The 27,424-nt window shown below is 40.4% G+C and overlaps 2 protein-coding genes and 1 long non-coding RNA gene across 9 annotated transcripts in view; 2 read left to right on the top strand and 1 right to left on the bottom strand.

The window, feature by feature from the left end:
- LOC132400753 (uncharacterized) overlaps positions 1–18,878 on the top strand; it is a 57,431-nt gene extending 38,553 nt beyond the window's left edge. The window contains exons 2-3 of the long non-coding RNA XR_009514355.1: positions 14,663–14,897; positions 17,122–18,878. This is a non-coding gene — a long non-coding RNA (uncharacterized LOC132400753). The remainder of the gene's footprint in view (positions 1–14,662; positions 14,898–17,121) is intronic.
- klhl31 (kelch-like family member 31) lies at positions 1–27,157 on the bottom strand. Of its 2 annotated transcripts, none has more exons than XM_059982071.1 (3): positions 27,022–27,157; positions 19,086–20,285; positions 1–9,052 (listed from the first exon to the last, which is right to left on the bottom strand). In XM_059982071.1, exons 2-3 carry the CDS (start codon positions 20,255–20,257, stop codon positions 8,320–8,322), a joined length of 1,905 nt encoding a protein of 634 aa, XP_059838054.1. In that variant the 5' UTR covers positions 20,258–20,285; positions 27,022–27,157; the 3' UTR covers positions 1–8,319. The 2 variants fall into 2 exon arrangements, with proteins under 2 accessions (XP_059838054.1, XP_059838053.1); XM_059982070.1 differs by having other exon boundaries at positions 26,963–27,091.
- eloal (elongin A, like) overlaps positions 27,106–27,424 on the top strand; it is a 47,926-nt gene continuing 47,607 nt past the window's right edge. For 3 of the 6 annotated variants that reach the window (XM_059982058.1, XM_059982059.1, XM_059982061.1), the window contains exon 1: positions 27,133–27,261. In XM_059982058.1, the coding sequence (XP_059838041.1) occupies positions 27,190–27,261 (72 nt within the window). In that variant the 5' untranslated portion in view covers positions 27,133–27,189. Of the gene's footprint in view, positions 27,270–27,424 lie in introns of all 6 variants that reach the window. The other 3 variants (XM_059982060.1, XM_059982065.1, XM_059982064.1) reach the window with 3 other exon arrangements.

The following is a 27,424-nucleotide window of genomic DNA, read 5'->3' on the forward strand; positions in this document are numbered from 1 at the left end:
GTCTGACCTCAGTGGTTGGGAGGATGTTGGAATTGATTGTTAAGGATGTGATTTTGGGGTACATGGAGACACAAGCTAAAGTAGGCTATAGTTAGCATTGTTTCCTTAAGGGACAATCTTGCTGACAAGTCTGTTGAAATTCTTTGAAGAAATAACAAGCCGGGTCGACAAAGGAGTATCAGTGAATGGTGTGTACTTTAATTTTCAGAAAGCCTTTGACAAGGTGCCTCACATGAGACTGCTTAACAAGAACCTATTGTACTGTATTACAGAAAAGATACTAGCATGGATAAAGCAGTGGCTGATTGGCAGGAGGCAAAGAGTGGAAATAAAGGGAGCCTTTTCTGTCTGGATGCTGTTGACTAGTGGCGTTCCACAGGGGTCTGTGTTGGGACCTCTTCTTTTTAGATTATATGTCAATGACTTGGATGATGGAATAGATAGTTTTGTGGTCAAGTTTGTGGATGATAGGTAGAGGGGCAGGTAAGTTTGAGGAAGTAGTGAGGCTACAGAATATGACAATGGGCAAAGAAGTGGTAGATGGAGTACATTGTTGGGAAGTATATGGTCATGCACCTTTGTCAAAGAAATAACAGTGTAGACTATTTTCTGAATGGAGAAAAGAATTCAAAAATCTGAGGTGCAAAGGGACTTGGGAGCCCTTGTGCAGGATTTCCTAAAGGTTGCTTTGCAGGTTCATTTGGTGGTGAGGAAGGCATAAGTGATGTTAGCATTCATTTTGAGAAGACTAGAATATAAAAACAAGGATGTAATTTTGAGGCTTTATAAAGCACTGGTGAGGCCTCACTGGAGTGCTGTGAGTAGGTTTGGGCACCTTATCCAAGAATGGATGTGCTGACATTGGAGAAGTTTCAAAGAAAGTTTATAAAAATGATTCCAGGATTGAGAAGCTTGTCATATGAAGACCGTCTGATAGCTCTGTACTTGTACTCACTGGAATTGGGAAGAATGATGGTTGACCACACTGAAACCTACTGAATATTGAAAGGCCTTGACAGTGGATGTGGAGAGGGTGTTTCCTTTGGGGGGCAAGTCAAAGACTAGAGGAAATTGGCTCAGATTAGAGGGGTGTCCTTTTAGAACAGAGATGAGGAGGAATTTCTTTAACCAGAGAGTGGTGAATCTGTGGAGTTTGTTACCACAGGTGGCTGTGGAGGCCAAGTCACTAGATATATTTAAGGCAGATAGATTACTGATTAGTCAGGGCATGAAGAAATATGGGGAGAAGGCAGGAGATTGGAGCTGTGATGGAAAATGGATCAGCCATAATGAAGTGGTGGAACAGACTCGATGAGCCAAATTCTGCTCCTCTGGCCCCGAGCATCTCATTTCCACCATGGATGTCCAGTCTCTTTGAACCTCCATTCCCCACCAGGAAGGCCTCAAAGCTCTCCTTTTCTTTCAGGACACCAGGTTCAACCAGTTTGCCACCACTACCACTCCTCCATCTAGCGGAACTTCTCCTCGCTCTCAATAATTCATCCTTTGGCTTCTCCCACTTCCTTCAAGCAAAATGTGTAGCCATGGGTACTCGCATGGGTCCCAGCTATCCCTCCCTTTTTGTAGGCTATGTGGAACAGTCTATGTTCCAAGCCTACACTGGTGTTATTTCCCCACTTTTCTTATGCTACATCCACAACTTCATTGGTGCTGCTTCCTGTACTCATGCCGAGCTACTTGACTTCATCAACTGTGCCTCCAACTTCTACCCTGCCCTCAAATTCACCTGGTCCATTTCTGACACCTCCCTCCCCTTTCTTGATTTCACTGTCTCTATATCTGGAGACAAACCACAGCTACCTGACTCTCATAGCTGCCTGGACTATACCTCTTCCCATCCTGCGTCTTGTAAAAATGCCAGGCCCTTGTCTCAGTTCCTCCGTCCCCACCACATTGGTTTCAGGATGAAGCTTTTTATTCTAGAAGGAAAGAGGTATCCTCCTTCAAAGAAAGGGGCTTTCCTTCCTCCACCATCAACGCTGCCCTCAACTGCATCTCTTCGATTTTGCGCATGTCTGCCCTCACCCCATCAGATATAGGGTTCCTCTTGTCCTTACCTATCACCCCACCAGACTTCATGTCCAGCACTTAGTTCTCTGTGACTTCTGCCTTCTCCAGTGGGATCCTACCACCAAGCACACCTTTCCCTCCTCCCCCCCACTTACTGCTTTCCACAGGGACCACTCCCTAAGCAATTGCCTTGTCCATTCATTTCTCCTCATTGATCACCGTCCTGGTACTTACCATCATAAGCAGAACAAGGTCTACACCTGCCGCTACACCTCCTCCTTCACTACCATTCAGGGCTCCAAACACTTGTGAGTCTGTTGGGGTCATCTAACGTACCTGCTGCTCCCGGTGTGACCTCTTGTATATCAGTGAGACTCAATATAGATTGGGAGACTGCTTCGCTAAGCATCTACGCTCTGTCTGCCAGAAAAAATGGGTTATCCCAGTGGCCACCCATTTTAATTCCACTTTCTATTCTGACTTGTCCATCCATGGTGTCCTCTACTGTTGTGATGAGGCCACACTGAGGTTGGAGGAGCAACACCTTATATTCTCTCCGGGTAGCCCCCAAACTGATGGCATGAGCATCGATTTCTCCAACTTCCAGTGATGCTCCACCCCCCCTCCATATTGTTTATGATTACTTGAACAGACTTCAGAAGCTCAGTGTCTTTCGTCAAGCAGAGAAAGGGCAAAGGAAAGTTTGGTAGACCATAAATCATTGAAGTTCTGAATAAGATTAAGTGAAACTTTATCTTTAAAAAAGAATAATATATTTAAGGTGATTGCCGAAAGAGGCTTCAGATAAAAGTCACACGCACAAAATGCAGGAGGAACTCAGCAGGCCAGGCAGCATCTATGGAAATGAATAAACAGTTGAAGTTTCAGGCTGAGACCATTTATCAGGACTGGAATGGAAGGGGGAGGATGCCAGAATAAGGTGGTGGGGGGAAGGGAAGGAGTACGAGCTTGAAGATGATAGATGAAGCTGGGTGGGTGGGGGGAGTGATAATTAAGAAGCTGGTAGGTGATAGGTGGAAAAGGTAGACTGGAGAAAAAGGAATCTTATAGGAGAGGATGTGGTCTATGAGGGAAAAGGAAGGAGAAGGGGCACTAGAGGGAGGAGATAGGCAGGTGAGGAGAAGAGGTAAGATGGGTGCCAGAGTAGGGAAATGAAAAAGAGGGAAGGGGGAGGAGGAAAATTACCAGAAGTTGGAGAAACTGATGTTCATGGCATCCTGATAGCAGAAGAGGAGTCCATGGGCCGAGATATCAGAATGGGAATGTGGATAGGAATTTAAATGACTGGCCACTTTGGCCTAATTAATGCTAAAAATTACTCTATCACACCAATGCAGTATGGCATTAATTAGCAAATGTTTGTCACCACATGGATTATTAGTTTTAAAACATTTATAGCTTATAATTTTGTTTTGCACATTGACATTAAGCTGGGTCACAGAAAAAAAAATCAAGACATTGAAATCTCGCCAACACAAACAATTTTGAATTTTCTCATGATTCTTTTAATACAAGTTTTTGGCAAAATCAACAACTTGCAATTCCATTGTATTTTTAACAGCACTGAAATATCCCACATTATTTCACAGAATGGGTAGAACAGCTACAGAGAGGAGTTCAAAGACAAAAAGAAAATTAATGACATGTTTCAAAAGATTTAATAAGCAGGTGAATAATAGATTTAGACAGATAAATTCTGTTGCTAGGGTGTGCATTGATGGAGGGGGTGAAGCTGGTGCTAGGAAGCCAATGGAGAGGATGAAATGGGATAGTTTGAATGACATATGCTTGACAGGCAATTAGGTTGTAACAATGGAGGTGGAGGGTGTGTAGAGGCAGTCCAGAAGCATAGTGTTTAGCGCAGTGCTTTACAGCCCAGCCAGCAACCCCTGATTGGGGTTCAATTCCTGACACTGCCTGTAAAGAGATTGCACGTTTTCCCGTGACAGCGTGTCTTTCCTCCCACATTGCAAAGACCTACAATTTGGGTTTGGAAGGTGTGACATGCTATGTTGACAGTGGACATGTGGCAACACCTGCAGGCTGCCCCCTGCACATCCCCACAGATTAGATTTGATAGAAATTATACACTTTACTGGATGTTTTGATGTACGTGACAGATAAAACTAAGCTTTATCTTTTGGACTCAGCGTGAAGGGAGTAAGTATTGAATTTTAGACATACTGGAGTTCATGTAAGATCAAACTCAGGAGCAGTAGGGATAGAGAATAGGCTCCTGCACAGTGGAACTAAGCTAGGAGATGAAAATAGTTAACAGGAGGATGTCCAATTTGAAACTCGCTACCAGGTCAAATGATATTGAAACTGGCCAGAGAGAATGGAAAGGAAACAAAATAAACTCATCACAGGTGTCTGATCTTACAAGATAGCTCTACCTCATCAATATTTGATGTTGGACAGGCAGCATGGCTGAAGATAATGGAAAGCTGGGTGGTAGGAGAGAGGTAACTTTCCACTCTGCAGGTAGACTCAAGAAAGCAAACTTAGTATCTTTGGCTAATATGAGGAACATTTGATTGTTCTTGGCCTGTACTTGCTGAAGTTTAGAAGGATAAAGAGGAAACCTTTTGAATTATAAAAGGCCTAGAAAGAGTGGAAGCAGAGATGGTGTTTCCTATAGTGAGGGAGTGTAGGATTAGAGGGCACAGCCTCAAAAATAAAATAACATCCCTTTAGAAAAGAGTTGAAGAGGAATTTTTTTAGCTAGAGGGTTGTAAACCTGTGGAATTCATTGCCATAGATGGTTCTAGAGGCCAAATCTTTGGGTATAACACAGAGATTGATCAGCTCTTAATTAGATAAGGTAATAAAGGTTATGGGGAGAACATGAGAACTAGGAGCAAGAGCAGCTCATTTGGCCCGTTGAGCCTGCTCCACCATTCAATAAGATCATGGCTGATCTGGCTGTGGATTCAGTTCCACATACCTCCCTTTTCCCAATAACCCTTAATTCCCCTGCTATGCCAAAATCCATCTGTGTCTTAAATATATCTAGTGAGGTAGCCTCTATTCCTTCCTGGGCAGAGAATACCACAGATTCACTACTCTCTGGGAAAAGCAGTTTCTCCTCATAAGACCGTGAGACATAGGAACAGAATTAGGCCATTTGACCCATTGAGTCTGCTCCACTATTCAATCATCTCCATCCTAAATCTCTTCCCTTGAGAATGCAGGAGAGAGAATAGTAAATCAGTAACGACTGAATGGCGGAGCATACTCAGTGGGACAACGGGCTGAATTTTACTCCTATTGTCTAATATGGTCTAATATGACTGAGGGGCTTCATGTAAATATAAAGTCAAGTAAGAACTACAGGTTCATTTTAAAAGAGGAGACATAATATTTTGTGAGAAATTTACACGTGGAACCTTGTGAGGAGAGTGATATTAGGATTCACCACTAAGAGTGGTAATAGAGGGAACTGATCTGCTTAAGGTTGAAGGAAGATGAAGGGAGACAACAAGCTGTAAATTCAAAGGAGCAACACACACTAAATGTTGGAGGAACTCAGCTGGTCAGGCAACATCAATGAAGGGGAATAAACAATAGATGGCTTGGGCCAAACCCCTTCAGCAGGTCTGGAAAAGAAGTCATAGTGAGAATGTGGGGGAATGGGAATGAGTATAAGCTGGCAGGCGATAGGTGGAAAAGGTGATGAATAGGTGAGAAGAAGGGAGGGGGGGTAAGAGGAAAATCAGAATGGGAAATTACAAAGGATATCTTGGATAAATGCTATTGGCAGAAATCAGAATGAAGAGTGACGGATGGGAGAGTCCTGTACACCACAGCAGAACAGCTGAACCTTGGGGACTTGATGACAAGACTCATGGCAGGGAAGTTAATTGCAACTGAAGGTGGTTTTCTTAAATGGGAACCTGGTGCAGTTGTGGATGATTAATAATGCACAATTGTACAATGGGACCAAATAGTTGGCCTCATGGATGTGAATATGCAAGAAGAATTGTGGTACCCCAGTTTGATGGCAGGAGTAACACACACAAATGGTTCGGATGAAGGGTCTTGATCTGAAACATCAACCGTTTATTCTTTTCCATCGATGCTGTCTGACCTGCTGAATTCCTCCAACATTTTGTGTGTGTTAATCTGAATTTCTAGCATCTGCAGTATCTCTTGTGTTTATGATGGTAGGAAGGAATTTAAGAATGAGAGATAGAGTTGGGGTAACTCAGGTGAAAGGGAAATGGAACAGAAGAAGTTGGAGACTTTCAAAGCAGGGATGGATTACTTTATCAAAAAAATTCTCCAGAAATGTTGCCAGGAATGGTAAAGGGAGGAGATGTGAAGAAAACATCTGGCTTTGGAGAAATCTCATATAGTCATACTCTAGTATGTCTGTTATGTGCAGTGTTGTATGACATGGGTGGTCGTGGTCTTTCCATGACCATGATTGTTCTTGGCAAAGTTTTCTACAGAAATGGTTTGTCATTCCCACCTTCTGAGAGTGTCTTTACAAGTGTCTTAAGAGATTGTCAGACTGGCGTCGGTGGTCACATATCCAGGACTTGTGATGTAAACCAGCTGCTTGTACAAACATTCACCACCTCCTGTCATGGCTTCACATAATCCTGATTTTGGGGGAGCGGGAGGGAATGACTAAGCAAGTGATACACCTTGCCCAAGGGTGACCTACAGGCTAGTGGAGGGAAGGAACGCCTTAAACTTACTATGGTAGAGATGTATCTCCATCCTGTCACCCAACAATATGTTGAAATGGCAAGGTGGGGTAGATACAAGGAGGGAAAAGCAGAAGTACTGCAGTGATAAATCATTTGGCCCATTCCAAATTAATGTTCGATTGTGTAATCCTCTGTTCTTCATATTATTTTGGAGAATTTAAAACAGCTGAGTCATAAACCCTTGAAGGCTTGGTAGAAAAATACAGTGCTGAGTCATTGAACAGTAGTCAAAAGCATGTGATTCAATGGACTCTGTTGCAAGTACAAGTGTAATTAAGATAAGTTTAAAAATTCCATTTTAAAAACTAATCATTCTCAATAAAACAGCCAGCTTTGTAAAAACTGGGTATCAAATTTCCCTAGAGTATTCACCAAGAATCTCTTCAGAAAAATCCTAGAATTCTCCAAGAGATTTTGTTATTTGTCTGACCAATTCCTTTCATACTTTGATATCAAAAGACAGCTGATACGTCTTATGCTTTAAAAATAACCCTGTCTGTCTGCATTGCATTCATGGAAAATGCAAGATTGTGTGATAGGATTGAAGACTGATATTCTAAAAGATAAGTGACTTGCTGTTTTTCCCCACTGGGTGAAACTAGAACTAGAGGTCATAGGTTAAGGGTGAAATTTGACATATTTAAGGGGAACCTGAAGTGGTGGATGTGGGTTCGATTTCCACATTTAAGAAAAATTTGTATAAGTACCTGGATGTGAAAGGCATAGAAGGCTATGGTCCAGATGTGGGGTAATGGAACTAGGCATGGACTAGATGGACTGAAGGGCCTGTTTCTGTGCTGTAGTGCTCAATGATTCTAAGACAGATCCCAGTAAAGTATTGCATGAGCTCATTATAGCAGACACTGAAAAGGAACTAAATATTTCAAAAGAATGGGGGGAGACAACATATTTATAATGCATGAATCTAATAAACCAAACATTTAAACCAAGCAGTTATAAAAGTCTCCAAGTTTTAATAATGAGGCTGTTACATTAATGTCCTGGCAGGTGTTGACTGACTATTTTATTTTTATTTATTTAGAGATACATTGCAAACCAGCCGTTTTGGCCCAATGAGCTGTGCCACCCAGCAGCCCACTGATTTAACACTAGCCTAATAACAGGACAATTTAAAGTGACCAATTAACCTACCAGCCGATATATCTTTGGACTGTGGAAGGAAACCGGAGCATCCAGAGGAAAGCCTAGTGTTTATGGGGAGAATGTACAAACTTCTTACAGAGGGTATCAGAATTAAACTCTGAACTCTGACATCCTGAGCTGTAATTGCATTACGCTAACTACTACACAACCATGACTATTGTTACAACCCATGCTGAGATACCCCATGGTAACTTACCTTCTTCCCCTGCGAGGAAAACAACGAACTGAAGCACACCATTAATATATGTACATCTTTTAACAGCAATGATCTGCCTCTAATTGTTCCTTTTAATCTAATTCTTTTGAATTCAATAATTAAAATTAATTATTAATTTAAGCCCAAACAATTTTTTTGTGCAATTGTGGTTTTGACTAAAAATGTTCTTCAAATACTGACGGGAACTGATGATACTGAACTGGTCCGGGATTCTTGTGTTCTCTGCCTAGGCATGATGAAAACACAACAGGATAAGCCCACGATCCCCTCTGGTAGATCATCTTCTTCTGTCCATTCATTGAGATCTGGGTTAAAACACTGGACACATTTCTTATACTTCTTTTCTGTTTCATTCCAACCTCCTACTAAATAGATCCTATTGTCAAGATTTGTAACACCAGCGGTACTGACGCCGACAGGGAGAGGGGCTGCAAAGCACCACTGGCCTGAATGTGGGTTGTAACATTCTACAGGGAGCACGTCTATCCTCTCCCCGCGACCTCCTAGCTGACTCCCACCCAGGACATAAACACGATCTAAAAGGGAGATGGCACAGTGCCATCCCCTCGGTGTGCTAAGGTTGGCTGCATCTTGCCAGCTGTCAGCTGACAGATCGTAGGCAGTGACGAGGCGGGAATATGCATTATTGATATAGCCTCCAGTTACAAGGATTTTCCCATCGATCACTGCACTAGCATGACAGCACCTGGCCACTTCCAAAGGCACTTTCAAATGCCATTTGTTGGTTGCTGGCACATAGCACTCAATCGAGGCGAGGAGACCCTCTGAATTCCTCCCCCCAATTGCAAAAATTAAACCGTTAAAGACATTGAGGCTGAAGTGAGTACGTTTATAGGTCATGCTTGCCAGATGAATCCATGTATTGAATCGAGGATCATACCTGGAAAAAATAAAAAAAAAACAAATGCAAATACATATGCACATCTTAAGCATTTTAAAACAATGTTGTTAGAAAATAGTGAAGAAAATTCATTGCAATTTGTTCAAGGTTGGATGATCACTTAAGTGTTTGGTCTGTTTCCAAGTCAACCTCCTTAAATTAAGGCCATCATGCACTGGATTTTATCTGATTTTGTTTATATGTTTGCACTCTCCATCTATAGAACATGGAATAGTACAGGACAGGCCCACATTCTAATTAAATGCCTAACCAAACTAATCCTTCTAACTGCACATTGTCCATATCCCTCCATTCTTTGCACATTAATGTGCTTATCTAAGAGCCTTTTAAATACATCTATCATATCTGCCTCCGCCATCACGTCAGCAGCACATTCCAGGCACCTACCACACCCTGTGTAGACAAACTTGCCCCACACAGCCACTTTGAATTTGCCACCCTCACTTTAAATACGTGCCATTTTGACCTTGGGGAAATGATTCTGTGTTTCTCATTCTCTTATAAAGTTCTATTAGGTCTCTCCTCAGCTTCTACTGCTCAAGAAAACAGAATTTATTGCACAAAATAACTTTAGGTATGAAATTTTAATGAATCAAAATTATTTCTCATTTTGCTAAAGATTTACTGATTTTGCCCTCGATGTTTAGGAGACTGATCCTAAAGGAAAAAGGTTCATCAGAAATCGGCCAATTCCGCCAGATCAGATTTACAAGGTGAACTAATTAGAATCAAGATGAGGAATATTTTCTTTGTCCAGTATATCTCTGCAACCTCTCCCATTGAAGAGAGTAGAGGCTGAGTCATTAAGTACATTCAGTACACCAACCTGATTTTCCCAATCTACTTCTATATTGAAATGCCCCATGATTATTATAACATTGCCCTTTTGGCATGCATTTTCTATCTCCTTTTGTAATTTGTAGACAATTTGACAGCCTATGAGCCACCACACTAAATACAACCATGCCTAACAGGAAAAGTCAAAGCCAACATAAAAAGAGGGGGTATCTAATAGAGCAAAAATCAGTGGGATATTAAAGGATTGGGAAGTTTTTAAAAACCAACAGAAAGCAACTAAAAAAATAATTAAAGTAAAGGTGGAACACGAAAATAAGCTAGCCAATAATATTAAAGAGGATACCAAAAGTTTCTTCTGTTACATAAATGTAAAAGAGATGTGAGAGTGGATAGCAGACTGCTGGAAAATGATGCTAGAGAGATAGTAATGGGGGACAAGGAAATGGAAGACGAACTGAATCTTCTGGTCTTCTGGTATCGAAGAAGAGAGAGATATTTCTTAATGCAAAAACATGGAAAAAGATTGGAATAGTATGGTAAAGTAATTGATGCTTGGCATTTTGCTTTCTACAGCCTATTTACTCCATTTATTATTTTCATAACTGGGAGTTTGCCTCCATCTATACCTAGACCTTTCCAAAACCTTTCTGTTTGTTTTTCTCGGGCTCTAGCTGGGACTTACAGACTGCCACCCGTCAAGTATTGGAGGTGACGTGTGTCTGTATTGAATGTTTTAGTAACATGGAAGAGCAAATATACTTGCTTCTGTTTTCTATATTGCAACATAATTAATTCTCCTATCAGTTCAACCAATAAACAAAACTTGTCAATTACTAAGAACAAATCAGTATCAGCACCCTCTTGCTGATGTACAATTGGGCCCCTTCCAAGGACAGGCTAAACCATGTTGTTGAGGTTGCATTCAACATGGTATTCAAATATTATTGTTATGTGTTAGACACAATAATAATAATAAAGCAAAATAAATACATAAGACAGCTTATTTATGTAGATTAATTGTATATCCATTGTTACGTACCCCGTAACTGGGTGTCTTACCAGCAAAAATAGTACCCGTTAGAGTCTGGTACTACAAGAGTTTGATATTCAGATACAACATATTAAAGGAAGTGACACTGTAATCACTAACTGGTTATCTAGATGCTAAGTTGAAGGTATATCTGTATTGCTTTGTAGTTAAAAACACTTCTGTATTTTTGCTAAACTCTGTAATCCTGGAAAACGCTGTATTAGTTAATTTTCCCCTATGATGAAAATTCCTAGAAGGATGGGGGTGTTACGAAGGATGAACAGCTCTGATGGGCAGAAGTGTGCAAGGTTGCCCATGTCCCCCTCCCCTGGGAGAATTACAAACCGTTACTGTTGCCAGGCTGTTAATGGGAGAGAAAGAGATGGAACAAAAACATACTGGGACTGGAACATTTGCTTCTGACAAGGGCGAGATAACACCGGGGGAGAGAGACCATATTAGGACACCTGTAAGACTCACGGCTCCGGAGAGGGCTGTTTACTTGGTACTATTCTGTTCATTAAAATTCCTCAGTGGACAGCCGGAGTGGGCTGGTTTGATGGGCTAAGCCATTCAAAACTGATTGACATCTGAGACCCCGTGAGTAGGGATAAAAGTGAGGTCTGGGGAGACACCCCTCAGACACACCAGGAGATGCACCAAGAGACACACTAGTGAGCACTGTTTAAGGATTGGAACCCATGAGAAAACTGTGGGGCACCGGAGACCGAACGAAGGATCGGTCAATTTTAACTCACAGTGTTTATAGCAAGGCTGGTGGGGCTTGTGTGTGTGTCCACCCTTGCCTGGGTGACGTCCACCATAGAAGAACGGTCTAGCTGAAGGACAGAGGGGTCATACCTGAATGGCCACAAGAACATATCGACGGATCAGGATCGTAAAGGAAGGTTTGCAAGACAATAGCTGTCACTGTTTGCTCGCTCTCTCTCTCTTCAACAATTACAACACATCGACCAACAACTACCTTAGCCTGTATGAACTGAACTGAACTTTATACTCACATATGACAATTCATTATCCCCTAGACAACGATAGAGCTTGTTTATTATTGATTATTATTATACCCGCACTTTTAGGTTTAGTATTGCTAACGTGTATTATCTGTATATTTGCATTGTTGATATTGATTTGTATAGTTTACTAATAAACACTGTTTTGAAAATAATACCAGACTCCAACGGATACTTCTGTCTTTGCTGATAAGACTTAACACCATAAAGTGATTTACATAAGGTGACTGGCAGGAAATAATGAAGTAGTGGTGGGGTTCGTTGATTGAGGTGTTAATCAGCCTTACTGCTTGGGGAAAGTAACTGTTTCGAGTCTGGTAGTCCTAGCATGGATGCTATATAGCCTCCTCCCTGATCTGAGTGGAATAAACAGTCCATGAGCAGGGTGGAGGGATCCTTTATGATGTTATTGGCTGTTTTCCAGCACCTTTCTGTATATATGTCCGTGATGGTGGGTAGGCTGGTACCAGTGTTGCACTGGACAGTTTTGCTTTGGGATGGATGTTACGAGGGTGGAGGAGAGATCCTCCTATTTAGCAAGAGGAAAACTTTTGACAGAAAGTGAAGTCACCACCCCATTTTTTTTCCAGCTGGCAAGTACATCAAGTTCTTTGAAATCTTCTGAGTTCAAGGATATTCAAGGTTCAGTACAAATTTGTGAATTAATTAAAAATGTCAACATGTTATACAAAGTTTCACTATCTAAAAGCTATTTAAGTCATTTAACTAAACATGACCATGTACAAAAAACACCCTCTCTCCTTTGCAATATTTCCTTTCCATCAGATAGGATAGATTTGTTTTTCCTGGTGCAGATGCAGAGATAAGATACTCCTACTTGGGTTAGGAGCACTCAATCTGTATTCTGCTGCTGGGTTCCATGAAGATTTCACTATCAAAATGCATTCAGACCGCTGCAGCATAGTAGTAAAGAGAAATTTCAGGCTTTCTTGTGCAAGAAGTGCCAAGCTTCCTAGTGTTTGCAGGGTGGGTACATACTGGCAGTGTGGAAGGGAACCAGCATTTCACAACAAAGGCAACACGATTGAATCTACAGATGCTGGAAATAAATAAAAACACAAATTGCTGGCAGAGCTCAGCAGGCCAGACAGCATCTATGGGAGGAGGTAGTGATGACGTTTCGGGCCGAAACCCTTCACGTGGCTTATGGAGAGATCAGCATCTTTCCCACCTTTGAATGCAGCATATAATTTTCAGCTTTTCAAAAGGGAATTACATAAAAGAATCTATTAGAAAGAGAACACTACCTCTCAAGGAGGGATCTAATTGATAGTCTAATAGTCCAGAAGCTAATTTTCACATCAACAAATTCCCAGGTGCAATTCCCCATTTTGCCAAGACTGAGATGCTTAAACAGTTAACAAGATTAATTTATATTTGTACTGGTGGTTAAATACACAGTTACTTGATGCCATTACTATTGTATTGAGCAGCTGAACACAAGGAATTATTCAAGGATGCTCTCAGAAGCCTTGGTGAGATTGTGCACTATGGTCACTGACCTGTGTGACTATCTGGCCCACGACTGTTAGGGATTCAAAATTAAAAGTTCAAAGTAAATTTATTATTGAAGTACATACATGTCACTATATACAAATCTGAGATTCATTTTCTTGTGGTAATACTCAATGAATCCAATATCCATAATAGAATCAATGAAAGACTGCACCAACTGAACAGAAAATCAGTGTGCAGATTGTACAGTACAAAAAGAGGAAAAACCCATAAGAATAATAAACAATAAACATTGAGAACATGAGATGAAGAGTCCTTGAAAATGAGACCATAAGTAAGGGAACAAGTCAGTGATGGGGCAAGTGAATTTGAGTGGTTAACCCCTCTAGTTCAGAGCTTGTTGGTTGATGGGTAACAAATGTTGCTGAACTGGTAGTGAGAGTCCTGAGGTGCATGGCAGCAGAGAAAAGACAGCATTACCTAGGGGCTAGGGATCTCTGATGAATGATGCTGCTTTTTTGTGGCAATGCTCCTGTGTAGATGTGCTCAATACCAGGGAGGGCATTACCTGTGGTGGACTGGCTGCATCCACCAGAGTCAATCAATATACTCTCCACCACACATCTACAGAAGTTTGTCAAAGTTTCAGATGTAATGCTGTATCTTTGCAAAATCCTGAGGAAGTAGAGGTGCTGCCATGCTTTTTTTTCCCTCTGTAATTGCATTTATGTGTTGGGCCCAGGACAGGTTCTTTACTTAAATGAATTTCAAGTTACTGACCCTCTTCCCCTCTGACCCAGATGAGGACTGGCTCATGGACCTCTAGGTTCCTCCTCCTGGTCAATAATCAGCTCTTTGGTCTTGCTGACATCGAGTCAGAGGTTGTTGTTATGGCACCACTCAGCCAGATTTTCAAATATGCCTCCTATATGCTGATTCGTCACCACCTGTGATTCGGTCTGTGACAGTGGTGTCATCAACAAACTTAACTATGGCATGGAGGTGCGCTTTGCCACACAGTCATAAGTGTAACTGAGTAGAACAGGGGGCTAAGCACATAGTCTTGCTGTGTACCTGTGCTGATGGAGATTGTGGAGAAGACATTGTTGCCAATCCAAACTGACTGGAGTCTGGAGGTGGGAAATTGGGGATTCAATTGGATAAAGGGGTATTAAGGCCAAGGTCTTGAAGTTTATTAATCATTCTTGAGTTGTGGCATTCTGGAAAATGATGACTCTTTATTCTTCTCCACAGAGGCTGCCTGACCTGCTGAGTTCCTCCAGCATTTTGTTCATGTTAATCTGGGCTTCCAGCATTTGCGGAATCTGCATGAGCATGGAAAAGGCAGGCCCTTCCAGCCCAAAGAACTGCACTGTCCAGCAACCCACCAACATTTGAGTGCTCCTGCTATTGGCACACTGTTAAGGGGTATCCCTGCCCTTAATGCAGAGTACAGGGCAGACACATACGTTTGTCATTTAACTTTCAGGTTAGTTGTATACTAATCAGCTAACCCTCAACACAGTAGCAAAAGGGTAAGTTTTGGGTGTCTGGTTTTTGGAACAGACACCAGTATTGAATATTCAAAGGTGCTCTATTCGTTGAGATCTGCTACTGGTGTAAACATGTAATCCTTTGAATTTGTGATGAAAGCAACTGAAACTAATTAATGGTTTATTGTTATCTTTGTGTTGAAGAAGAATAAAGTATCATCAGGGGAATGAGATTTTCCTGGATTCTCCCATGGTCTCCCTCTCCTGGAAGTGTTCTGTGTGAATAAAGAATTTTATATTTCTCACTTACAGGTTCCATGTGGGTCTGTTTCAGTCAGACAACAATGACCACAAAATGACTGTGGTGGTGCACCTGAAAGGGCAATGAAGGGTAGTAGAGTTGTGGATAGTGTAGAACGTTGTCGTAGGTTACAGTGGGACATTGATAGGATGCAGAACTGGGATGAGAAGTGGCAGATAGAGTTCAATCCAGAAAAGAATTAAGTAATACATTGTGGAAGATCGAACTTGATGGAAGAGTACAAAGTTTATGACAGTATTTTTAGTAGTGTGGAGAAATAGTGTGATCTTGGGGTCCAAGTCCATAGATCTCTCTAACCTTACTACAGACAAATGTTGAGTAAGAGCATATGTGTGTTGAGCTTCATTATTTGAGGGATTAGTTTCAAGATTCATGAGGTACTGTTGCAGCTGTATGAAAACCTGGTTAGACCCCACTTGGAATATTGTGTCCATTTCTGGTCATTTCATTATAAGGAGGACATGGAAGTTTTAGAGAGCATACAGAAGAAATTTACCAGAAGCTGCCTGGGTTAGAGTGTATGTCTTGTGAAGAAAGGAGTGCTTATTCAGGCATTTCTCTTTGGAACAAATGAACCCGATTTTATAATGTCAGTAGGAAAGTCTGCAAGGCAGCCATTTTAAGATAGTTTACAGTCAGGAAAAGAACAGACTTACATACAATGTCTAAAAACTCCACCAAAACTCAAGATCAATAGTAGGCTTCAAATCAAAATTAGAAATAAATTGAAAGCTTCATTTTTTAAAAACGCGCCACCTTGAGAACACAGAAAAATATACTTTGTAGAAAGAACATATTGTTTTCAACTTCTTTTGTAGCAGGATGAAAACAACAGTATGAGAAATATTGCTGATGTTTCCTCCCCCACTATTTTTGCACTACCTATATATTTATTAATATATATTAAAATCTCACACACACACTTATTGTAATTTCTAATATATTTCATGTATTGTAAAACAACAATTTTCACAACACGTTAGTGATAATAAACCTGATTCTAATTTTTACTATTAATGATTGAATCAATTACTGGCAATCAAAAGTGTAAATAGGAATTATTCATGCATTACCACGTACATCTGAAACATGAAGTATATTTCTGTAACAATTATAAGTATGCATAATTGCTTTGTCTTAAATAGAAAATTTATTTTTGGCATATTGGCCTTCATAAATCAAATTGATCACAGGAGATGGGATGTTATATTGAAGTTGTATAAAACATTTGCGAAGCCTAATTTGGAGTATCATGTGCAGTTTTGGTCACCAACCTAAAAGAAAGATGTCAATAAGACTGCGGAGAAAATTTACAAGGATGTTGCCAGGACTTAAAGATGCAAGTTTTAGAAAAGATTGGATGGGTTAAGACTTCTTTCCTTAGAGCATAGGAGAATGATAGGAAATCTGATAGAGGTACACAGAATTGTGAGGGGTTTCAATAGGTAAATGCAAGCAGGTCTTTCTCCACTGAGGTTGTGGGAGTTCAAATTGGAGATTATGGGGGAAAGATGAAATGTTTAAGGGGAGCACGAGGGGGATTTACTTCAGTCAGTGGGTGGTGAGAGTGTGAAACAAGCTTCCAGCAGAAATGGTGGATGTGTGTTTGATTTCAACAACAGAGTAGTTTGGATAGGAACATAGATGGGAGGGGTATAGGTGCAGATGAATGGAACGTGGCAGATTAATAGTTTGGCATGAACTATATGAGCCAAGAGCCTTTTTATGTACTTTACTGTTCTATGACTTTAAAACAGTAAACCGTGATAAAACAGCAGACTTAATATGCTATAAATTGACACTGTATTACATTTGTAAGGAAGCATTTAAAAACATGTTTTTGAAATAATGCCCTTAAGGGGTTCTAGTATTAAGCAGTACACTGTTTATTTTTGCAGAGAGGCCATATGGACAGTCCAGATCATTTCGGGGTGCTATTCATTTGATTGTGGAACTACCAAACTTCCTGAAAATCCACACGCTGCTGTCACTCTGCTTGTCTTCCGACTTCCCATGGACCCCAGCAGTGCTGCCGCAGCCCATCAGCCGGGGTGGAAAATCAGGATCAGTAACTACATTTATTTCAGCAGAGAAACTGTGGCGAGAGAAGGAGGCAGGGATTTTGATCAAATGAATTAAGACCACAAGACATAGGAGCAGCATTAGGCCATTTGGTCCATCAAGTCATCGTGGCTGATTTATCATCCCTCTCAACCCCATTCTCCTGCTTTGTTCCTGTAACCTTTGACACCCAGACTAATCAAGAACCTCTCAACCTCCATTTTAAATATATCCAATGACTTGGCCTCCAAAGCAGTCAAACCTTAACAAATAAATCTATTTAAGAGTTTTATTTTTTAAACCTTAATTAGAGAATGAGAATCAGAATCACTGATAAATGTGAAACTTGTTGTTTTGCAGCAGCAGTACATTGCAATACATGAAAGAATAAGTTACAATAAAAAATATTTAAAAATAGTGCAAATAGAGAGCAAAATAGTGAGGTGGTGTTTGTAACACAATAAGAAACATAAGAAAATAAATTAGTGCAAAAAGGGAGCAAGTTAGTGAGGTAGTGTTTATGGACTGTTCAGAAATCCGATGGTGGAGGGGATGAAGCTGTACCTAAAACGTTGAGTGTGTGTCTTGTGCCTCCTGTACCTCCTCCCCATTGGTATTACAAAAATATCTAACATTTTCTTCTTTTTAATAGTTATTTTACAGTGCTTGAAAATGAAGAGGCATTCACAGAAATTCCAGTTGTGTAATAATTTCGACAGCTGTTCTTTCTGATAGGATAGCTGAGTTAGTGCTCAATGCACTTCAGGATGTATCTGTATAACAAGAAAGCCCTGCAGAGGAATGGGCCTCACAAAGCCAGATTTGTGAACATTTATCTGCAGGTACCTCAGCAAGGAGCATAGACATATGGAAATACATTGCTGGTGGGAAGTGGGCTGCATGTGATTAAATTGATTATAATTATAACTGCATTATAATGAGAGATGCCCAAAATCAACACTAAAACGCCTGCTTGACCTGCCATAAACTACGCACCTGTGTTATGGACGGGTTGTATCCACACCCTTACTGATCAACTACCATATATCCACATCATTCTACAGATGCACAGTATAGAGCATCCTAACAAGCTGCACAGCATGGAGACAGGCACTGCTGTGGACAGGAAGGCTCTGCAACAGGTAGTCAAACTACCCAACACATCACTGGCACCAGCCTACCTACCGTCAAGAACATGCATACTGAAAGGTGCCGGAAAAGGGCCAGTAACATCATGAAGGATCCCACCCACCCTACTCATGGACAGTTTGTCTCACACCCATCAAACCACCATCCGTGCCAGAACCATCAGACTCAAAAAAAAGTTACTTTCCCCAAGTAGTAAAACTGGTCAACACCTCCACCACTAACCAACCCCACTACCACAACTTTATTATTTCCTGTCTGTCACTTTAGTATCGACAACTCCTGTATCTAGTGTAACTTTATAGACATAGTCAATGTAGAAGATATCTTAAGTGTTTATATTTTATTGAGATAATTCTTTGTGCTGCATTGGATCTAGGATAATAATAGTTTTGTTCTCCTTTACACTTGTGCACTGATAATGACATTAAACAACCTTGAACCTCTGCTTTATATATACCCAATGACATGGCCTCCACAGCCATCAGTGACAATGTATTTCACAGATTCACCACCCTCTGACTAAAGAAATTTCTCCTGATTTCTGTTCTAAAGGTATGTCCTTTGTATTCTGAGGCTGTGCCCTCCAGCCCTAGACTCTTCCAGTACTGGAAGCATCCTCTCCTCCTTCATTGCAAATAGTAACTATTATTACCTGCAGAAGTTGCTCACAGCATGCTTGGCTTGATTCCTAGCATCATTTTGATCTTCACCACCAGCAACATAGAGGAATCCATCCATCACAGCCACACATTGATTGAAGCTCTTATAAGGCATTTCAGCAAGTTTGTTCCAAACACGCTCAGGATCTCTATATATAACATCTCTGCTGAGTGACTTCTCTGTTAGTTCTTGACGGCCACCCACTATTACTAGAACTTTGAGACCACTACGAACTTTTGTCCTTCGAGACTGCAAGGTGTTTTGTTGATAGGGAAGGAGATGATAGTTCATGGCTTCTACAAGGTATTTGTGACATTCTAGGTCTTGCATCATTCTTGGTACAGTCTGGACATAGTTCACCAGGTCCTGTGCTGAAATGGTACCAAATCGAATGGTGTTCAGTAAATCTGCGGCATATTTAACCCTTTTATTATCGAAATCCAGCCACTTCATTGCAATCTGGAATGCCATGATTTCTGAAGGTAACTGTAGTTCATCATCCAGCATGAAATCCATGATTTGTTCAAAGGTTAGCTTCAAGAACTGGTCCCTTTCTGAGAATTCTAAGAAGTTTTCCGTTATGAATTTACGTGCTGCTTCCCTGATACTTTTAAGTCCATATGTTTCTGCAATATTAGCAATATACATGCAATTTTCTACGTTGATTTCCTGCATCAAGAAATCACAGCACATCTTTATGAGAGAACTAATCTGGAGCAAATTGGCTGTTGCTATGGTGCTAGCAATTGTATACAAGGATAATGTTATCTTTCCACAATAGGCATAAGTGATGACTGTGACAAGGCCCACTGGAGATATTTCATTGAGGTCTATTTTTTGGGTAGATGGATCTTTCCTTAGGATGTTCTTGAAGTACTCACTGCAAGAAGCCATCACGACTTTGTGGACTTCAAATGACTTGGTTTTTGTGGAAAGGGTTAAATCACACAGAAAATTTTCTTGTCTCATTCTGTTGATTGCTTCTAAGAGACTAGAACTGTGGAATGAGTTGGAGATCTCCGTTGAAATACAACTAAAACCGTTGCCTCCATCCACAAGGCCATTCATGCTATTTAAATGGATAATTGTACTTTCTTCCACAATGACAGCCGTGTCTTTGCTTTCTGCTTTATTCTTTTTAATATTTTTCTTCTTTGGTGCCATGGCTGCAATGCCCTGTCACGGTCACAATCTAGAATACATGAATTTATTTATTCATTTTTATTTAGAGATACAGCATGGACCAGTCCTTCCCACCCACCAAGCCACACTGCTCGGCAACCCAACAATTTAACCCCAACCTAATCACAAGAAAACTTACAATTGACCAATTAACTTACTAACTGGTAAGTCTTTGGACTCCGAGGAAACTGGAGGACCCAGAGAAAACCCATGTGCTCATGAGGCAAACATACAAACTTTCTTACAGAGGACACTAGAACTGAACTCTGAAAATTAACATCCTGAGCTGTAATAGCATTGTGCTATCCACTATGCTACTGTGGCATAATTTCTATAAATTTATTTTATAAACTTAGTAAATAATTTTGTAATCTGCTAACTAGACGTATACATTTAAAATTCCTGCTAATTGTAGACATTATGAATTGAATATACAGTATTGACATTGCATTGTAATCCTTGTCTCCTCAGGGAAAATAATTTACATAAAGCATATTTCTCCTCAGAAACAAAATTATAGTATCATTATGTCACCACTTAAACACTTCACCAAGAGCTCTACAACTAATAGAGCTTTTAGAATGTACAGTGGATGGTGAGGTCAAATGGTCAAAGTGCCTGTAAACACCAGTGTGATAATGACCAAAACTTTAATGAGTTTACTTGAGACAAACCAATTGGTCAGGTCACTGGGAAGAACACTTCTGTTGTTCTTCAGTATAAGTAATGGAAATGTTCATCTGAAAAAGCAGAATAAAAAGGCGACAGAATTAAAAAAAGAGGCCTTTCTCAGCTTAGCAACATCTCATATTCTATTTGAGTTTCCTCCAAGCTGACTGCATGAACATTGATTTCTCTAAAATCTGGTAATTTCTCTTCCCCCACCCTCTTTTTCCATTCCACATTTTGCTTCCATCTTACCCTTCTCTTCTCCTCACCTACCCATCACCTCTGACTGGTGCCCCCTTTCCATCCCTTTGTTTCATGGTCCACTCTCCCCTCCCATCATATTCCTGCTTCAGCCCTTTATCTCTGCTACCTTTTACCTCCCAGCTCCTTTCTACATCCCCCTTCCCTGGTCTCACCTATTACCTCCCAGCTCCTTTCTACATCCAACCCCTACCCCCCCCCCCCCCCCAAGTCTCACCTTTCACCTCCCAGCTTGGATTTCCCTCTTCTACCTCCTGATGCTGGTTTCCGCCTCCTTCCTTTCCAGTCCCAATGAAGGATCTCAGCCCGAAAAATTGACTGTTTATTCCTCTCCATAGATGCTGCCTGACTGCTGAGTTCCTCCAGCATTTTGCGTATGTTGTAAAAGATGACATTTATAAAATAAGTCCACACAAAGTAGTGGATACAGCCCAGTCCATTATGGGTAGAGCCCTCTCCACCAAGGAGCACTTTCATAGAAAGCAGCATCTACCATCAAGAGCCCCCAACATCCAGGTCCCATACCACTAGGCTCAGGAACAGTTATTACCCCTCAGTCATCAGGCTCTTGAACCAGAGGGGATAACTTCACTCACCCCAACACCTGTTGCCACAACCTACAGATTCACTTTCAAGGTCTCTGCATCTCATACTTTTGATACTTACTTAGTTATTATTATCTTATTTGTTTTTTTGTACAAACTCCATTTCCAGAAAAGTTGGAATATTTTCCAAAATGCAATAAAAACAAAAATCTGTGATATGTTAATTCACGTGAACCTTTATTGAAATGACAAAAGTACAAAGAAAAGATTTTCAACAGTTTTACTGACCAACTTAATTGTATTTTGTAAATATACAGAAATTTAGAATTTGATGGCTGCAACACACTCAACAAAAGTTGGGACAGAGGCATGTTTACCATTGTGTTACATCACCTTTCCTTTTAATAACACTTATTAATCGTTTTGGAACTGAGGATACGAATTGTTGTAGATCTGCAATTGGAAATTTTGTCCATTCTTGCTTGATATAAGACTTCAGCTGCTCAACAGTCCGTAGTCTCCATTGTCTGATTCTCCTCTTCATGATGCGCCATACATTTCCAATAGTAGGTAGATCTGGACTGGCAGCAGGCCAGTCAAGCACACACACTCTATTGTAGCCCGTGCAGAATGTGGTCTGGCATTGTCCTCTGAAATAAGCATGGACATCCGGGGAAGTGACGTCACCTTAATGGCAACATATGTCTCTCTAAAATCCTAAAATGTGCCTCAGAGTCAATGGTACTTTCACATACATGCAACTCACCCATGCCCTGATGCTCCCCCATACCATCACAGATGCTGGCTTTTGCACCTTTCGCTGATAACAATCAGGATGGTCGTTTTCATCTTTGGCACGGAGAACTTGACGCATGTTTTTTTTCCAAAAACTAGCTGAAATGTGGACTCATCTGACCACAGCACATGGTTCCACAGTCTTTTGGTCCATCGGAGATGAGCTCGGGCCCAGAGAACTCACCGGCGTTTCTGCATAGAGTTTATGTATGGCTTTCTCCTTGCGTAATACAGTTTCAAGTTGCATTTCTGGATGCAGCGACGGACTGTGTAAAGTGACAATGGTTTTCTGAAGTACTCCCGAGCCCAGGTGGCTATAATTGTCACAGTAGCATGACAGTTTCTTAGGCAGTGCCGCCTGAGGGCTCGAAGATCACATGCATTCAACAGTGGTTTCCGACCTTGCCCTTTACGCACTGAGATGTCTCTGAATTCTCTGAATCTTTTCACAGTATTATGTACTGTAGATGTTGAAAGACCTAAATTCTCTGCAATCTTGCATTGAGAAATGTTCCTTTGGAACTGACTAACAATTTTCACACAAATTTTGGCACAAAAGGGTGAGCCACGACCCATCCTTGCTTGCAAAGACTGAGCCTTTGATGGACGCTACTTTTATACCCAGTCATGATACCTCACCTGCTACCAATTAGCCTGCTTAATGTGGAGTCTTCCAAACTGGTGTTACTTGAATTTTCTGTGCACTTTTCAATTTTATTTTATCTCTGTCCCAACTTTTGTTGAGTGTGTTGCAGCCTTCAAATTCTAAATTTGTGTATATTTACAAAATACAATTAAGTTGGTCAGTAAAACTATTGAAAATCTTTTCTTTGTACTTTTGTCACTTAAATAAAGGTTCACGTGAATTAACATATCACAGATTTTTGTTTTTATTGCACTTTGGAAAATCTCCCAACTTTTCTGGAAATGGGGTTTGTATTTCTAGTCTGTTGTATTTTGCACAGTGGAAGGTTTTTTGGTCTTGTGTGTGGTTTTTCATGGAATCTACTGTGTTCCTTTGTATTCACTGTGAATGTCAGCAGGAAAATAAATCTCAGGTGACATATTCTGTATGTACTTTGATAGTGAATTTACTTTGAACACCGCAACTTCCAACAGTGTTTACACATTACTGTCTGACACATCAGCTTGTGCCTGATTTGATTCCCTCCAGCAGATGTTGAACCAACAACCTTCTGTCTTCACACTGAAAACATCTACATTGCAGAATGTTTGTTGAGCATCAATACCAAAGGATAGCTTGGTTAAGAGTGAAGTAAGCTCACTGATCACTGAGAAAGTTACAAACACTAGAGATTCTGCAGATACTAGTAACCTTAAGCAACAGGCACAAAATGCTGGAGGAACTCAGTAGGTCAAGCAGCATCTGTGGAGAGGAATAAAAGGTCAATGTCTTGGGTTGAGACACTTCATTAAGACTGGAAGGGAAGGGGGAAGAAGCAAACAGGACTAGTTCAGTTAGGGAACTTGATCAAGATCAGCCAAAGGGTTTGGTTTCCTCCTGTACAACTCTCTAACAATAATTTATTCAGAGCATAATTATTTAATCAACATTTTTAAATCTAAAGCTTATAAGCAGTTTGAAATAATAACTAGCATTGTTAACTGAGGAATAGAGTTAGAGAGCAATAGAGCACTACAGCACAAAAATATGTCCTTTGGCTCATCTAGTCCATGCCAAACTCTTATTCTGCCTAACTGGACCATAAACCTACATACTCTTCCCATCCACATAATTAACCAAACTTCTCATAAATGTTGCAATCAAACCCATATCCACCACTTTGAATGCCTTTAAAGACAGAGATAACACCTTTACCAACTTCCAAACACTTGTTCTTAAAACATGGTCGGTGTTCTAATGTAGGGAATGTGATGGCAAATTTGCAAACTACAGACAATGGTAACTTACGTTGTTGTAATAATCACAAATTTTTGAGATTATTGATGAATAGATAATTGAGAACAGATAGAATTCAATCCAGAAAAATGTGAAGTGATACATCTTGGAAGTTCAAATTTGAAGGCAGAATACAAAGTTAACAGCAGCATTCTTAGCAACATGGAGGAACGGAGGAATCTTAGTTCCCATGTTCACAGAACCTCAAAGTTGACATGTGAGTTGATATGGTTGTTAAGAAGGTTTTTGTTATGTTGCTCTTCATTAGTCAGGGGACTGAGTTCAAGATCAATGAGGTAATATTGTAGCTGTAAAGAAACCGTGGTTAGATGACATTAGGAATATTGTGTTTAGTTCTGGTTGCCTCAATGTAAGAAGGATATGGAAGTTTTAGAAAGTGAAGAAAAGATTTATGAAAACATGTCTTATGAAGATAGTTTGAGCAAGCTAGGGCTTTTCCCTTTGGATTAAGGAGGATGCAAGGTGTCTTGGTAGAAGTGTACAAGATGATATAGATCGAGTAGACAGACTTTTTCACAGAGCAGTAATAGCAAATACAAGGGGGCAAAATTTGAAGGTGGTTGGGGAAAAGTATAACGGGGGATGTCAGAGGTAAATTGTTTTACGCGGGGAGTGGTGGGTGTGTGGAACACCCTGCCGGGGTGGTGGGGGAGGCAAATATATTAGGAGCATTTAACAAACTCTTAGATAGGTGATAGAAAAATAAAAGGCTATGTAGGAGGAAAAGGTTAGATTGATCTTGGATTAGGTTAGGTCAGCACAACATTTTTGCCAAGGGGCCTATATTGTAGTATACTGTTATATGTAATAACTCTCTTGATTTTTTTTTAAATAGACTCGCTACATCTTTTACTTCCAGCTGGTAAGATGAGAGAACAGAATGAAAGGCAAGCAGCAGAAACACAGTGGCCACCTCTCAGAATATAAGCATAGTTTTTTTGAACTCAGGTGTGTGGAATAAGGCATGAACAATTGATAAATTGGTTCATAGATATAGATGAGATGGGAGCTAAATCACATTCTGAAGCCAGGAATAGAAACTAGAATCAAGCCAAAGTATTTAAAATTCTACTAAAATGTGTTTCATTAGCAGTGGGGTGTGGAATCAGAATCAAAATCAAGTTTAATATCACAGGCATATGTTGTGAAATTTGTTGTTTTGCAGCAGCAATACAATGCAACATATAAATTACAATAAAGAAATATAATTATATATAATGTGCATTTATTAAATATAAATGTATTAAATATATAATACATTGAATTAAAAGAAATAAAATTGATTACAATATTAAACTTTAAATATACAGTTAATATATTAAGCTAAATATTAGAAATTAAATAACTAATGCAAAAAGAGAGCAAAAAATAGCGAGTTAGTGTTCATGGGTTCACTGTCCATTCAGAAATCTGAAGGTGGAGGGGGAATCTCATTGAAAGGCCTAGATAGAGTAGATATGGTGGGAGAATCTAAGACCAGAGACCACAGCCAAATAGAGGGATGTCTAATTAGCAGAGATGAGGAGGATTTTCTTTAACCAGAGGGTGGTGAATCAGTGGAATTCATTGACACAGACTGCTGTTGAGGCCAGGTCATTGGGTACATTTAAAGCTGAGATTGATAGATTCTTGATTAGTAAGGGTGTCAGAGGTTATAGTGAGAAGGTGGAAAAATGGAATTGGGACAGATAATAAATCAGCCATGATAGAATGATGGAGCAGACTTGATGGGCTGAATTACCTAATTCTACTATGTCTTCTGATCTAAGCTGTTCCTAAAACATTGTGTGCAGGTCTTGAAGCTCCTGTACCTTCTCTCTGATGGTAGTAATGAGAAGAGGGTGGAAGTTGGTAAAGGAATAAGTACTATGCGAGCTGAACGTTCAACCCCTACATTCCTTCCCTCCTTCCATCTGCCGATGTACATCACTCAACTCCAGAAATAGCAACACTACAGCGCAGACCCCAGCAGCTCTCACTGGGCCTTCCATATTAAGATTGGTTCAAATAAAGATACTGCCTCTCCGGCAAAAGTTTATTGGGGGAGGGGCAGGGGTGGGGGGGGGGGGAAAGCTCCACATTTAATTCTTGATAATTAGTTTAAAAAGGCAATTTTAAACCCCAAAGTGAATATTTACTTCAAGAACAGACTGTCCTGTCCACTAAATTAAAATCTTAATTTACACACAAATCAACCTTAATCGAAGATTTATAAGTGGATGGCTGGTGAACAATTAAGACGTGTCATCGACCAAGACTTAATTATTTATGTCTAATACAAATTATATACTGCAAAATCCAAACCTGGCAAGTCAAAACCCTTCTCGAACTAGTACAATTAATCCTCTTCCAAATAAAATAACGTACACAGACTTTTAACCTTGAAACTTTAATTTAATAGAAACTTCCAATATTTTGCACTAAAAAGTTGCATTTTAATAAGCTACTAAATTCATATATTATTTGACAACCTACCCGTAATAACGAACTCTTCTTGAGACGAACTATTAAAAACGATGCCAGTGTGCTCCTACCTCTGTGGCGGTGCACCGTCCGGCTGAAGCCCGGTGGAGGGGCTGTTTAAAAAAATATTGATTCTGCGCGTTACCTCCCGCGCGGCAAGAGGCGGACTGGAACAAGTTTCCGGGGGTTACAACAGTAGCAGCTGGCTGGCTGACCTGAGTCCTTCAGGAGGGACGAATATGGCAGAAGAGGTAATGCAAGATGTATTGCATTTGAAAGAACGACTGCTGAAAGTCACCGACCCAGCTAAGGTGTGTCTGTAAGTTATAGAATAGTGGTTCACACCTTGCATTTCCTCAGACCACTGTTACCTGTACCAAAGGGTGTTCCTAAAACATCATCGACTTGCAATGTTCACCCGAGGTTGTTTTCCTCCAACGCTGTCCGGCCTGTTGAGTGGTTTCCGAGTTTTAT

Source organism: Hypanus sabinus, chromosome 10 (assembly GCF_030144855.1).
Source record: "Hypanus sabinus isolate sHypSab1 chromosome 10, sHypSab1.hap1, whole genome shotgun sequence".
NCBI classification, from domain to species: Eukaryota; Metazoa; Chordata; class Chondrichthyes; order Myliobatiformes; family Dasyatidae; genus Hypanus; species Hypanus sabinus.